This window comes from Trachurus japonicus, chromosome 23, assembly GCF_045865225.1.
Source record: "Trachurus japonicus isolate A0001 chromosome 23, Traja_1.0".
Classification (NCBI taxonomy): domain Eukaryota; kingdom Metazoa; phylum Chordata; class Actinopteri; order Carangiformes; family Carangidae; genus Trachurus; species Trachurus japonicus.
The window spans coordinates 12446538-12462305 of NC_140929.1; the positions used below are offsets into that span (position 1 = coordinate 12446538).

At 40.5% G+C, this 15768-nt stretch overlaps 3 protein-coding genes across 18 annotated transcripts in view; all 3 read left to right on the forward strand.

Moving 5' to 3' along the window:
• The window catches only part of LOC146962622 (ninjurin-2-like), a 31551-nt gene extending 24473 nt beyond the window's left edge, over positions 1-7078 (forward strand). Inside the window, exons 2-5 of one of the 6 annotated variants that reach the window (XM_085769318.1) lie at positions 2128-2264; positions 3166-3245; positions 3508-3671; positions 6734-6907. In XM_085769318.1, the coding sequence (XP_085625444.1) occupies positions 2128-2264; positions 3166-3245; positions 3508-3662 (372 nt within the window). In that variant the 3' untranslated portion in view covers positions 3663-3671; positions 6734-6907. Of the gene's footprint in view, positions 1-2127; positions 2265-3165; positions 3246-3507; positions 3672-3961; positions 4161-5684; positions 6438-6733 lie in introns of those variants that run through there. The other 5 variants (XM_085769317.1, XM_085769314.1, XM_085769319.1 and 2 more) reach the window with 5 other exon arrangements.
• A 1338-nt stretch (positions 7079-8416) lies between these two features.
• LOC146962623 (tripartite motif-containing protein 60-like) lies at positions 8417-11456 on the forward strand. Of its 2 annotated transcripts, XM_085769527.1 has the most exons (2): positions 8417-8482; positions 9369-11455. In XM_085769527.1, exon 2 carries the CDS (start codon positions 9371-9373, stop codon positions 11183-11185), a length of 1815 nt encoding a protein of 604 aa, XP_085625653.1. In that variant the 5' UTR covers positions 8417-8482; positions 9369-9370; the 3' UTR covers positions 11186-11455. The 2 variants fall into 2 exon arrangements, with proteins under 2 accessions (XP_085625653.1, XP_085625654.1); XM_085769528.1 differs by lacking the exon at positions 8417-8482 and having other exon boundaries at positions 9371-11456.
• A 1582-nt stretch (positions 11457-13038) lies between these two features.
• Positions 13039-15768, forward strand: part of LOC146962624 (ELKS/Rab6-interacting/CAST family member 1-like) — a 118251-nt gene continuing 115521 nt past the window's right edge. For 6 of the 10 annotated variants that reach the window (XR_015035105.1, XR_015035107.1, XM_085769586.1 and 3 more), the window contains exon 1: positions 13046-13365. The gene's annotated coding sequence lies outside the window, so the exon portion shown is untranslated. Of the gene's footprint in view, positions 13366-14645; positions 14853-15768 lie in introns of those variants that run through there. The other 4 variants (XM_085769581.1, XR_015035106.1, XM_085769585.1 and 1 more) reach the window with 4 other exon arrangements.

Here is a 15768-nt window from a genome sequence, read left to right on the forward strand (position 1 = left end):
TGAATTATAACAACTGAAAACATACAAACATACAGTGATTAGTAGTTAGTATAGTGCATCGTGCAGCGTTGGATTAATTAGCCTATGCTTCAAATGAACTAACTTCTGCAAAGAGCTTTGATTTGACTTGACTTGTCACAGACTCCAGGCTTTAGAGAGATGTTGACATCCTACTTGCTTTTGCACAATGAAAAAAAAAAGATAATAATGGCTTCATGCAAATTCCTACAAATGCCACTACTTTCTCTTTTTTTTTAAATTATTGTTTGGCCTTTGTCCATAGTTTGCTGTAAGTGAATTATGTTGCAAACTGGACCGGGTTAGGGTTAGGGGACTATCTTAGCTTTTCTGGAGGGTTTTTTTTTTTTTTTAATGTATAACAAAGTTATAATTTGCTAAAGCAGCATGTTTGTCCATTTTTAAACACACCCCTTAAGGTGCATTTTCAACAAATAAAAAATGTGTGATTTTGATTAACTACGCACACTCATGTGATTAATCATGATTAAACATTGTCATCAATTGACACCTTCAGTTTCCTTACTTATTGACTCACTATTGCAACTGATGCTGCTGTTTGTCTCGGGACAGTCTCCATCAGAGAGATACAGGAGGGGGGAGGGGGGGGGTTCAGCAGCTGCAAATAACTCAGATGGTTGTATAGATGGATTAAGTGTGGTCTGTAGCCTCTTGTTCAGTATACATGTAGTGCCACCACTAGAGGGCACCAAGACCAGCACCAGCTGACGTGAAGTGTTGAAGGTCTGTCAAAATGCTTCTACCATCTCACATTTATGCATTGTGGCTGATCCACACATTCAGGTTGCCTTGGTGCGCAAATATAAAAACTAAAGCCTCATCTTTTGCTCCATAAATCACAGCATACTTATTCACTGGTAGTGTTTAGGAGGTTACGTCTCAAAAAATCTTGATCTTACTTGCTACTTGGTATTGTTATAGTTGTGTGTTATTTGGGCATTTACAGTGTTAATGCAGTCAATACAGTGTTCTTGGAACAGTAAAGCACATTACAGCATAGTGAGATCATAAAGTACAAAGTGTCCCTAGTGTGCCCATGATTGACTTTCTGTGTGTCTTCCTTAAGCACATGTCTGTTTCTGTGCAGCCTAAAGAAAAACAGACAGTGCTGATTCAAACTGCACCGACACAGCCAGGAGTAAAACGATCCTTTTGTGGACAGAAAACCTTAATCTATGGCTCAGTGTTAATAAATTCAACATGTGCATCTGCAATCCATGCGCTGGAGCCAGAAAATAATTTAAATCTCCAATTTTCTGTTCATGACATGTGTTAGGAGTCGTAAGATTTTATGTAATGATGTTTAATGTTTCCTTGTAATGTTTCCTTTTTTTCCCTCCTTCCACACATTCACATAAACACACACACGCACTACAAAAGAAAACAAAACAGTAATTTCTTTCTTCGCTATTCACCTGTTATTTCCCACTTCTCTATCAAATGATTGTTCTGGGGAAATAGGAAAAATAGGAATAATTCAAAACATGCACGCACACGTGCGCACGCACACACAAACTCAATATTTGAAATTCCTTATGTGCAAGAAAGTGCAAATCTTTATCACTCTAAAAACAACTACTTCTAAATGAGCTGCAGTTTGTGCACTTGACCCACCAGAGAAAAAACTGCAAATTCTCTATTTGCAAAAAAAAAAAAAGCCCAAATTGGAAGAAACCCTTATCTCCACTTGGCTCAACTGGAATATGGCAGAAGCTAAATTTGGTGTGATGAAAAAAAAAATACACTTAAGGTGCAAGGTGCTTGGAAGCGTAATCCCCCCTGGGGTCTAGACACTGGTGGAAGTCTGAAGATAGGAAGAGGAAAAGCTGGAGATCTGATTGTGATGATGAGCTTGGCTTGGCTGGATATAAAGACTGGAGATGGATGACGAAGAGGATATGAGAATTATAAGTTGGCTGATTTAGACTGTGACGAGAAGGGGTCGTCTTTCTGACTGAGCTTCATTATTTTATGTGCATTTTTAGGCCACACTTATCCTTAGTGCTGGGGTAGAAGGTTAAAGTGTGTTTGCAAAGCAAGTGAAGGATCACTCTAAATCTGAAATTTCTCTCCCTTTCTTTCTCTCAGGGAGGTTCAGTCTCCAATCTGAACATGAATCTGTATGCCACGAAGAAGACGGCAGCTGAGGGCATGTTGGACATCGCTCTGTTCCTGGCTAACATCACACACATGAAGACTGTCATTGAACAGGGAGCTGGATACAGGTACAGAGTGCATGTGTGTGTGTGTGTGTGTGTGTGTGTGTGTGTGTGTGTGTGTGTGTGTGTGTGTGTAGGGGATGCAATATGTTACGATACCATGCGATGCGATACGATACGATATGATACGACACGATACGATACGATAAGATACAATACGATACGATATGATACGATAAGATATGATAAGATACAATACGAGACGATACGATGTGATGCGATACCATACCAGACGATGCAATATGATATGATACAAATATGATATGATATGATATGATACAATACAATACGATATGATACAATACGATACAATACGATACGATAAGATACAATACGATATGATACGATACGATACAATACGATACGATAAGATACAATACGATATGATACGATACGATGTGATGCAATACAATACCAGACGATACAATATGATATGATACAAATATGATACAATATGATAGATATGATACAATACAATACGATGTGATATGATACGATACGATATGATATGGTCCAATACAGCACGATATGGTATGAAACAATATAATGCGATGCGATGCGATGCAATGCAATGGGATGCGATGTGATACATACAATGCGATACAAAACACTTAATCCCCCAGGGTAGAAAGTGAATCTCATCTGCGTAGACCAGACTACAGACAGGAGAGACCCTCTCTAGTGCATCATGAACATCAACACATCAACATCAGCATCAGATGCACTGTAGCAACAAGGCAATCAGCGATAACATTCTTAAGAAGTACAATGATCATAATAAAATGCACCGTAACTCTTCTGTGTATACTTATTATGCCATTAAGTTTTTCAGTTAGCATTAGTAGGCTACCACATGTACTGTTGCCTCAACCAATATTTCAATGTCATTTTCTTTCTGTGTCCTCAGGTACTACGCCGCTGTCCTGACGCTCATTTCCTTCTCCCTGGCTCTTCAGATCGTGGCTGGAGTCCTGATCATCATCATCGGTGAGCATGACAAAATGATCCTCCTCTGCTTCAGAAATCCACCCTCCATGTTTTTAACCAATCATATTAACACATTAATTCACTGACATGCTGATTTGTTGTAAATCAGTTACTTTAGGTGCAAAACCAAGCCACCAAATACATATATATAAAACACAACTACAAAACGATAACGAATCAATGTTTAGTGTAGAATCTTGTTTTGTTGTTATTTTTGCTGTGTGTGTGTGCGTGCATGTGTGTGTGCACATGTGTGTTGCAGCACGGCGAGATGTCAGTGAGGAGGCCAACCAGAAGCGCCTGGACAGCATGAACAACATCGCGACCGTCCTCGTCTTCCTCATCTTCGTCACCAACATTTTCATCTCTGTCTTTGGGATGGAGCGCACCGGCCTGTTTCCCAGGATGCATTTCTGACTCTCCGATGTAGGGAGATTGTAAATCTTTTTGGAAAGTAGGAAGAGATGCTTATTCACACATACACAGACATACACACACAGAGACACATACTGTAACTTATTGTTGTACTTACACTACTAATCTGCTATAGCATTTCTATATTTTTGATTTTATTCAGTATGAATGGACTGGGCCAAAGACCAACTGGATTTGTGTGTGTGTGTGTGTCTCTGTATGTTTCTGTGTGTGTGTGTTCTTGTTATCTACGTGTGTATGCATGCATTATCCATGTGTGTGCGTACTGTATGTGTGTGTAGCTCGTTTTGAGCTCACCCTCCTCCCCTCTTGTCAGCGATGTTTAAATTTCCTGAACAATCTGGTCACCGGCCTCATCTTCCTCACCCTCATCATCAACATCATCAAAGCGGCCTTCGGCACACAACGCAGCTGCCTGCTGCGATGGATGTTCCAGCGTTTTATCCTATGAGGCACACTTAGTAGACACACTCACATTCTGTATGTGTACTCATTAACAAAAGCTGAGCAGAAAAGTGCATGACCGAGGTCTATTAAGCTGGATAGCTTAGCTTAGCACAAAGACTAGGAACACAGAGGAGCTATGAGCCTATGAGTAACAAAATCTGCCTAGCAACAGCTCGCTAATTTACAGAAACGGGTCCATGCCTATGTTCCCACAGCCTTATGTTCCCACAGCGCTATGTTCCCACAGCCCTATGTTCCACAGTTCTAAGATTTTTCTCAAAATTAGGCCCTATGTTCCCACTGGACTCTATCTACCTATCTGGACTCTATCTATCTGGCCTGTCTAGCCTCTACCGGGTCTTTTTACTAAACTTAACCAACTCTTTTCTTCATTGCCTAAACCCAACCAATGGTGGGACCAAAGGGCTGTGGGAACATGGGGCCTAATTTTCAATGACAACAAAAGTTAGAAATGTGGGAACATAAGGCTGTGGGAACATAGGGCTGTGGGAACATAGGAATGACCCCACAGAAACAAAGGTGAGTGTGTAGGTTTTGTGCTAAATTAAGCTAACCAGCTTCTGACTTCTTGTCTTATTGTCAACTGTTAAGCGAATATGGATATTTCCCATAATAAAGGACAATTCTTTGAGGATACAGACACTTTATTGGCCACTAAATTTTTGCTTCATGACAAGTTCCCTTGTACTTAAAGTAGCACTATCGCAAATTCCAATACTTTATGTGGCCACTAGATGAGGCTGATGGTGCAGCGTATAAACATCCTCATCCTCTTTACATAGCATGCCGTTCAGGAGGTGGCACTAAGTGCCGGGCCGGCTTTCTCATAATAAAAAGGAATTCTGCATTTGCTCCACAGGCACTACACCGTTGGCTATATTTTGTGTATACAGATAGTTATGGCTCCCCTGGACCTATTTATTGCATATTTCAGTTTTTTTTATTGCTACAGTATTACTGCTGTTTTTGCGATATTAAGTGTATGTAAAAACCTTTGACTTTATCCAGCAACAATCACAGGGGCGCAACTTCTCCTTTGTGCTGCCCAAAGCTAATTTGCATCTGTCCGCATTCACTTGTGTTTCTTACATTAACTTTATACAGTATTTGCAGCATGTAAAATTCATTCACATTTGAGAAAAGTGTGTTTGCTTATAAGTTACAAACCAGACACCATGTTTACAGCAGCATGTCACAACTGTCAAACTGTCTCTAAAAGTCAGCCTTCACTTAGGAGATTCGCTTTATTTTATACAAATGAGCCATCAACTTTGTCACCATACGTCTGGTCAAAACGTGACATAAATCACGCAGAGGCTGGGGGGCATGTGACTGAAGAGAGTGTGAATTTGCTGTTTGTATGGATGCATTGGTGTATGTGTGTGGGAATGGGGTACTATGTTGTTATGTGTGTTTGGGCATGTGAGTATGCATCAACTCTGTGTGTGTGTGTGTATCTGGCTTGGTATGTTTGAATTGTTCGAAATATACGTGTTTGTGTGTGTCTGTGCGTGTGTGTGTATGTGTGCGTCGCAGCTCGCAGGGACCTGAACGTGGTGTCCAATCAGAAACGACTCGACTACCTGAACAACCTTGCCACAGGCGTCATCTTTGTCACCACGGTGATTAACTTCTTCGTCAGCTTCTTCGGCTCCAAGAGGACCGGCTTCTTCCGCTGGCTGCTGGCTCGACTCCACTTCTGACACACACTTTGCACAAACTCCATAATGTACCCTCATATCAAACACATTTACACACATGCATTCACACACCCACACACTCTTCGCACAAGCACAACACTTGATTCAATGTTAAAATTCATTTGAAAATATTTGTGCACTTTTAAAGCTGAGACACAAGTCACATATGTTCAAACACCACATTTTTTATTTATTATACAATGTTGTTTAAATGCTGATTTCAGGCTATAATCCAACTAAAATATCTTCACTTTAACCAACTGAACATCCAGCTATATATCTACAGTATTATCTTCTTTTGCCACAATAATCTGCTTGAATTTTTATTTCTGAAATAGTGTGCATGCGCTCCACTTCATTGTGTATGTTTCAAACTTGAAATTTTCTACCTTGTGTGGTGGGCAGTAATGGAAAAAATCTAGAAAACTTGATGTTAACATTAATGCCTGTATTATTTATTCTCAAAACTTGTTTCAGGAAAATGTTTTTTAAGATTCAATCTCAAAAATGGTCAAAAACCAGGGTATAATAAGAGACATATACACATTATTCTCCAGAAAGCTGAATAAATGTAGTGATTTAACTGAAACCTCTGTTTTGCTTATTGTGGTTTTTGCTGAGTATTGGTGGATTTGTCGCTGTGACGGATCAACTGGGGTGAAAATTATGCAAAGTAACATTAGTATGAGAAGTGTATGTAGTGTATGTGTGTGTACTCCATTGATAAAAGTACAAGGACAAGGTGAAATTTTTCTTAGGGGAATCAAAACATGGTGCATCCTCTCAGTGTGTCAGCACCAAGTATAGTTTGAAACCTTTCTTTCTCTACTATGTATTTGTATGTGTGTGTATGCGTGTGTGTGTGTGTGTGTGCGTGTGTCACAGGACGCCGGGACCTGAATAATTCTGCTCTCCAGAAGCGACTGGACTACCTGAACAATGTAACGACCATCATAGTCTTCATCACCACAGTCCTCAACTTGTTCATCAGCACCTTCGGCATGAAGAGCTCTGGATACTTCCCGTGGCTTATGATGCGCATTCATTGAGACACACACACTGTTGAATATTATGTTTTACAGTAAACTAAATTACCACACACACAATAGCTCATAACAAGATGTTTTTTGGCTTGATGTGTAACTTCAATACTCACATCAGCTTCAGCAGAGTTGTTGTAGATGTTTAACATGTTTAAATTATAGGTTAATTAAATTAAAATATAGTTTGTAACTACTGTACCTCCTCAACAAATGTTTTTCTCTACTATGATGGACACAAGCCTAATTTCCCCCCTAAACATTTGTCGAAGAACATAAATAAAAATGTGTCAAAATGTTTTTTCTGAGTGTTTTAAATAAACCATGTAAACTTTATGGATTATTTTACTGTAATGTAACTGGGACAGCACTTTGGCTATGCTGTGATTTCATTTTTCTTAGCTAATAGGGCCATCTAGTGTAGGATGTCAGAATAACACACCTTAACAAGATCAATGAAATTTGAGGGAGAGGGGGCACTCAAAAGCATGAATCATTGTTATAATTCTGAACATTTTGTTTTTTTGCTTATACCACCACAATCACAGGGTCAGAGGTCAAATGCAACCTGCACATTTATTACTCTAGATTAGTTTTAATGCAGCTCTAATGGCTCTGTGTGGGTTTATGTGACAGAAAATAGACCAAGTACAGGGATGTATTTATCAGGCAAACTATTTCTACAACATTTTGATCAGTCATTTTGACCAAGATTCAGCTCTCAGTTCATTTAAGAACAAACTTTATGACAAAAGTGAAGAGAGAAACTATTGCTACATAGCCAATGTTAGCATTTATAGCCGTACTATCTTGACTGACGTGTTTTCAGTATTTTAATTTATTTTATTTGATAAATGTTTTTAATACTCCCTCTGAACAATGATTTGTCTTCAAGGCAGACTGAACACCCCAGTGACGTGGTATCAAAAAGTGATGGTTAGGGCTATCTGAGAAAAGAAAAAGAAAAAAATAGAACAAATAAATAAAATTAAAAAACAGAATTAAAATAAAAGAGTTGCCCTCCACCTCTGGAGACAGCTCTTGGTGAGTAAAAGAATCAAGTTTGATACTGAACTGGCAATATGTTTGTTTTACTGGTACTGTATGTAAATAGCTATCAAACTATCTTCGGCTACAGTATGTAGCAATAGCAAACTTACAAATAGCTTGTAGCTTGAAGAATTTTAAAATGGCTGACATTTAACTTTGTTTTATTTTTCAGAAATGTGTTTTTAAGGCGTCTTTTTCATTTGCAACACTTCATCTAGAAATGAAACTGGGTGTTATGCCAGAGGGCTGGTCAAATGTGTTTTTTTTTTTTTTTGGCAAAACTGAATTTTTGTCACAAACAACAGACAAACTAATTTAATAAAATAGAAACGGTAAAGTAACCACATGTTGTCAAGATAATCTTTACTTTTGTTGAAAAAAATGAATAATAAACTGTTACTGTTTGAGGGGACGGGACAAGGCTGCTGAAGTCAGTTACCAAATTTTTCCAAGAAGAGGAGGGGTGGGAGAAGGGAGGGATCATGTGTCTTTCTGAAGAAACGAAACTACTAACTTTTCACAGACAACACAGACTTCACTGCAGGTAAAGTTTAACAAATTATTGCCTATTTCTTATTCCATTGTTGGGTATAGTTAGTACTTATATCCATGATAAATATGTTATTAATTAGGTCATCATATTTCACTCTGACGGACTCAGTGTTGAACTAGATTTAGGATGTGTTGGGGGTACGGTACGGTAAGCATACTGACAATGGAGGTCCATATTCAATCACAGATTCAAAATGGACCAAGCATGTTGTTTTCTTCAAATTTTCCAGGTGAAATAAATAGTGGCACATTTCCAGCTTACGTTACTAAAGTGCTCTTGTGTGCCTTTTTAACCCTACTTTGAACTTCTTTTTGTCTCTAATCATGAGAAGAACATGAGGTCCTCAGATACTGGCATAGATCATAACATTGACATTCTGCATCGTCATGAACTGCTGACAAAGTCTAATTGACTCCAGCCGTTTCCGCTGGTAATTTTCCACAGGAAATTCTGTGTATCACTATTTCCACTGGTGACTGGTCAGCCTAGGAAGATAAACTCTTACACCATGACGTTAATGCGGGTCAAAATGCCATTTGAGCACACTTACTGTAGATAATGATACTGCAGATGTTCATGGGTGGATACAAGAATGACTTTTTACTGTGATTGAACATATTTTGAAGATGGAGACTACACAGGAGATGATATGTAACTCATTGCTTAAGATGGACACTCTGGTGGGTTAAGGTGGCACTTGGTGGCACTCACTCAGAACATTGTAAAGGTCATCTAGCATAAAGTGTTGGCATATTGAATCTAACCGACAGCTGCATTTAATAGAAACCAATATTTTCATACATTTGCATATTACATGTATCCTTCATATCCCGACTCTTAAAAACTCATAATAATCAAATCATCTCCTTATATCTAGACATGGCCAGCAGCCATCCATGTGAAGAAAAGCACCAGTGTTCGATCTGTCTGGATGAGTTCGTTCAGCCTGTCACTACTCCATGTGGACACAACTATTGTCGAAATTGTATCACGGAGTACTGGTCTAGCAGTGACCTGATACAGTGTCCCCTTTGTAAAAAGACGTTCCACAGTAAACCAGAGCTTCAGGTCAACACAGAGTTCAGGTATATGGTGGAGCGTTTGAACAACATGAGAGTGAGGGGAGAAGATCAAATACTTGCAAAACCAGGGGAGGTGCTGTGTGACATCTGCCCGGAGCTGAAGCTCAAAGCCCAGAAGACATGCATGGAGTGTTTGGTCTCCTTCTGCCAGTCTCACCTGGAGCCTCATCAGAGAGTCACGGCTTTGAAGAAGCACAAGCTGATTGACCCTGTGTCAAACCTCGAAGAAAGGATCTGTAAGAGGCACGGCAAGATGTTCGAACTCTTCTGTCGCAAAGACGAGATGTGTATTTGTTTCATGTGTTTGAAAGACAGCCATGTGATGCATGAAGCTGTCCCGTTAGAGCATGTGTTCTGGGAGAGGAAAGCCCAGCTGGTGAACGTGATGTCCGAAATGAAAATGATGGAAGACACAAAGACCAGGAGCATTGGGGAAATGAAATATTCAATTGAACAGAGGAAGAAAAAGTTGGATAAGGAGATGGCAGATATTGATGAGGTTTTCGCTGCTCTGGCTGCCTCTCTCCAAAGAAGCAAAGCCAAGCTGACTGAGTCGATCCAAGAGACAGAGAAAGCAGCAGAGAAGCAGGTTGAAGACCACGTGACACAACTGGAGCAACAAGTCAATGAGCTGAGAAGGAAAAGATCAAAAATAGAGCATCTCTTACAAACAGAGGATGAAATTAACTTCCTGTTGAGCTGGCCATCTTTAGATGCCCTTGCACTTAACCAAGAACTGTTTCACACACATTCAAGCTTTATACCTACACCTACACATGATCTCTCTGACAGCGGTCAACAGACTTACTTGGAAGTGGTTAAAAAAGCAGTGGCTCAGATGGAAAACACACTCAGTAATGAGATGGAGATGCTTATTCACGAGGTTCAGTTGCCTGATGGATGTGAGAATGTTGAACAACCTGATGCAGCGGTATCACCGAGCTCAGGTGAGTTCATTAATGAAGTGTGGGATCCACCTCAGGACAAGCTGATGATGATCCAGCAGTGTAATGCAGTGGATGTGACTCTGGATGCCAGGACAGTTCATCCCTCACTTGTGATGACTGAAGATGGGAAGGAACTCAGATTTAGTCAAAGCCGACTGCAAGTGTTTTTTAAAGCTATATCTGTGGAAGGATGTCCTCCTCAAGTCTTAGGGAAAGATGGCTACTCCTCTGGAAGGTTCTACTATGAGGTTCGAGTCAGCGGGAGCAACGGTTGGGTGTTAGGAGTGGTCAAAGAACCCTTTAAATATGAAAACAGCACCGAAGTTGAAAAGTGGGGCTGGCCACTTTTTGGAACCCGTTGCCCAGATGGCTCTTCTTTTGTCAGTGTTAAGACTGGACCCGTGCAGCAGCAAATGCCACAGACAGTTGGTGTGTTTGTTGATTATGAGAAGGGAGAGGTGTCCTTCTATGACGTTGGTGCCAGGACTCTGATCTACTCATACACAGGATGTGACTTCACTGAGAAAATACCCACAGCAAAATCATTTTTACTATATCCTATTGGCTATCCCTTCAGTGGCAGGCAAAAGCTGTACCCTGTTTTTGGTATTTATGGAGATGACAGCAATGTACTTGTAATCACTCCTGTAGGTCATGCAACTTAAGGTGTCACATCACACACAAACACACACAAAATAAAATGTGCAAATGCATATCTGCAAACTGACAGTTGGTGATATGGTTCACTTCTAGTTGTTCAAGGGAAGCGCAAGTCATGCATATTGTAATACCTGTATATGACCACAGAGTGGCACCATTGTGTAACCATCATTCCAGGCTGTTGTTTTCTGACTTACATTGTCTGTGGAGATGCAGTTCATTGCATGTACACTTTTTTTCCTCATAATATGCCATAATAAAGGATAAGTGTTAATTAGAACGGTGTATTACATTGATATTATTTTATGTTTAGATCACTTCACAAGAAAACCTTCAACTTTGGAGTTCATTATTCATTCATCTTTTAATGTCACAATTTAATGTCATGTAATGTTTTTTTATATCAAATCATGCAAATGGTATACATTACCAAAACATATCTGAGAAAGGAGCTTCAACATATTTGTAACATATTTTGCAAGTGACATGTAACATTTTGCTTAATAAAACTGTAAAAGAATTTGCATTTTTTTTGGTGTCTTCCCTGAAAAAGAAACGTGACACCCCAGGTCCAGTGTGTGTGTCAGTGTCTCATGTCTGATAAGAGTTAATGATCTATACCTTTATCAATATGGTGGATAGAATTATGAACTAATTATGATAGCCCTCACTATCACTATAGGAAAACATACTGGCAACTAAAATAAGTAGTTAGGGTTCATACTGATGGAGCTGGTGGAGGAGACATTTCAGAAGAGAGCGCTGGTCCACCACTCCTGATGTGTTTCTCTCAAGGGGAACTTTAGCCAGCAAACTATTTATACCTCAGCTGTCTGACTGACTGGCGCCCAGGGAACTGGGCCACTGTGTGTGTGTGTATGTGTGTGTGCATGTCTTTGTCTTTGCTCAGTGTCTAGTTGGACAGATGTCTTTAGGATGATGTATTATTGTATGTGAGAGATTTAGAAAAAAAAAGGAGACATGCGGGATCAGAGTGACCAGTTATATGGAATATGCCACATTCTCTTTACTCTTACCCAATACTGTATGTAGGTCATTCACTCATCAAACACAAACTGACTGACTGTGTTTGTGCGAACGTGCCATAGATCTTGCTGTCATTTGAAAAAGCATGGTTGCAGAAAGAGCACATTAACATAATTAAGATGAGATGCTTCTTTAATTAAAATTGAACGAATGAGTAGAAGTCATCTATGTCTACATCAATCCAAGTCTGACATTACTAATAATCAAAATGTGTGAAATGAACTCCTCCTAGTGGCCATCTCTGAGCTGAAATAACACACAGTCTGTAGATTAAGGAATATTCGACAAATGAACATTGACATGTAATAGAAATGTACATTTTGTCTTCTTGGAGGAACAACACAGGTGGAACTAATTGTATCAGTTAGTTCTACTGCAATGCAATGAAGCTGTTAATGATGCTATTAGTTCACCAGAGTTTGACAAGTCTGCTATGAAAAAGGTTATTAGAAACCCCCGTATTTCCTTATTGTAGTGGTGCTATTTGATAACCTGTTAAATCGTATCTGTATGAATGACATGTATACAGACTGCAAATGTAAGGTGACTAACAAATTTAATATAAGTATGGATGGACTGAAAAAATTTAATATCACAGGTGCAGTGATGTCCATTGATGTAATTTCCTCAAAACTGATAGATAGATAGATAGATAGATAGATAGATAGATAGATAGATAGATAGATAGATAGATAGATAGATAGATAGATAGATAGATGCACTGTACACAAAAGAAAAGTGTTTGTCTGTATTAATAATGGAAGAGAGGAGTAGGTGGGGAGGGGGAGGGGCGCGTACGTCTCGGGGGCGCGCTCTCCACCGTCGTGACGTCACGGGAGCGCCCGGGCAGTGGGGAAGCCACCAGTGGTGGAGCTGGCAAAGACGGAAAAGAGGGAAAGATAGACAGAGGAGATAGACGGGAGACAGAGGGGGAGACAACCCGAAGGAGAGCATTCCCCCGCGGCTGGACGTCTGCTACGTTACCGAGCGTCACTCTGAGCTTTGGCAGCAGCAGAATAACTGAAGAGGATATATAAGACTGCCCCTCCTCCCCCCTTTTTTTTTGGCTTTTCCTTTTTTTTAATGGAAACCCAGAGCTTGTTTCACAACCGAGGGCAGCAACGTTAACACAGCCGCAGTGAGTATTGGAACTTAGCCGGCAGTCAGTCTGAGTGTGTGTGCGTATACACATGCATGATTTATTACATGGGGCCTACGTGTATGTGTGTGTCTGTCTCTATGTAGGTAGATATGTTATTGTCATGTTGGCCACTTCTCGGTCAGCATGTGTGCAGCTGGTTGTGTGTGTGTTTGTGTGAGTCGCTGCGTGTACCGTAGCAGCCCTATCTGAGGACTAAACAGGAACATGAGCAATAACACAATTAAAATTTGATGGCCGCTTTGAGGTGCAGCAGTTTCAGGTCAGCTCTACTACACTGTGCAGCGGCTCTGTCATAAATATCCAGGCTTAGTTATACCGTCTACGTGTTTTGGCCGGACTGTCATTTCCGTTACATTTTGTATTTTTGCGGGCAAAACAAACGACAGACAGCGCGAGCCCATTCAACAAGGCGTCCTCGCGCTTTGTTCGTTAAAACCAATTGTAGCTGTAGCGGCCGGAGGCTTCCCCGGGAATAACGGGCTAATAACAGTATTGTCTGTGCACCTCCAAATGCGATTATCAATCTGTTCACTATGTTGCAGGCAGCAGATGAAGTGCTGCTGACAACAACCTTAGCTCCCCAAAGCCACACATAGTCTTAATACAATAAAATATTCACTTACAGCAGCACTTAAGTGACCTTATTGCACTTTATATCCCCCTGTGGTATCGCTTATATTCCCTTAGACTTGCGATAGTCAGTATGGCTACACAAGTTCATAGCCTATTTTCATCTCCATTCCTTCTGGGACTCGTAGGCTAGTTGTGATGTGATATTTTTCTAACTTCTTCAGACTGCTTGTTTGTCTGCTGAACTTTTTCTCTCAAGGCAAAATCTGTGCACGTCTCTTTCTACCATGTCCTCCTCCTCCCACTAAAGGGCTGTCAGCGGCCACGTCTTGCCAGCTGACAGATCGCACGCAGAGCCACGCAGGCGACGAGACACGGATGGATCATGCACAGGGCAACACAGGAAAAGGCTGATAAACAAAAAAAAAGTGCCCCTGCAAAGCCAAATCGATCCATGGATCCGCGTTGTGATCATGTTGATGAAATCTGCTGCGTGTGTTTTGCAACTCACAAGAGGGGTTGGTGGTGGTGGTGGTGGGTTTGAAGTGAAGGGAAGGGTGAGGAGGAGAAGGGGGGCACGCTGTGATTTCCTCCCGGTTCCGCCCACAGCTCCATTTCTTTGCACCGCCCCTCCTCCGGGAACACCGAGTCAGGGAACTGAGCTGCTTCCTTCCACCGAGATTGTTGTAAACACTGGGCATTTTTAAATGTCCCAGCCCTGCGCACCTCAGTCTGCCTTCGGCCAGACTTTATTCTAATACTATAGGCTACAGTATCTTTAACAACCAGGTAATAATATTCTCTAGAGACCTTAACATGACCTGAACTTTTGAGCCCTAATGAATCTTTCTGGAGCCAGTCTGAGTCTTCTGCCTCCAGGTTCAACATCAAAGGTAAAAAACTTTTGTCTTAAGACTCTGAAACAACATGAGGAATTTAACCCAATCTTGATAATAGCTCCTTGAAATTACTTTCCATTTCACTTCTCTCTAATCTCTGATGCCCTGTCTGTTATTTATTTATTTAATTCAAGTTGTTGTATCTCTTTGCTTGTGGGTATCTATCATATCATATCACATCACATCAGATAGATAGATAGATAGATAGATAGATAGATAGATAGATAGATAGATAGATAGATAGATAGATAGATAGATAGATAGATAGATAGATAGATAGATAGATAGATAGATTCAGGGGATGTATGGGTCACCTTCTCCTTTGTAAAACCACTGCAAGTTGACAGTGTGAGCACATTCCTCTGCACAGGATGAGCCTAGGGGAGTTACACTCTCACTTTCTCTTCCATTAACTTGGACACAGTCCTGAATTGGTTTTTGTGCGTCTCTGTGCTTCTTTGTTAATTGTCGCAACCTTCAACGGTACATTTTCCATGTTTGTTATGTATACAGCTACACCCAAGATTAGATAAGGGTACGGTGTGTAATTGCATGTCCATGGCATCGGTGTGTTTTTTTTTTTCTTTTTGGGTGTATGGGCGGTGTGTGAGTCATATACTGTGTGTGTGTGTGTGTGAACGGCTGATATGCATGCAGGTTTTGTTTGCCCAGCCTGCATCTCGGATTAATTTCCTGTGGTACACAATAGACTGGAGCTGATGCTATCTGTCTCTTATCAGTGCTGTGCTCTCCAGTGTCTGAACCATATTATATATATTATTGCAGATAGGACCCGTGGCACTGTCACTCTGGTGAGCCAAAGTCTGTATCTTACCTAGACATCTTCTGCCTAACACATTATTCACTGTCACAGGCTGCTAATATTTTCTCCCGGTTGTAATTGGGCTGT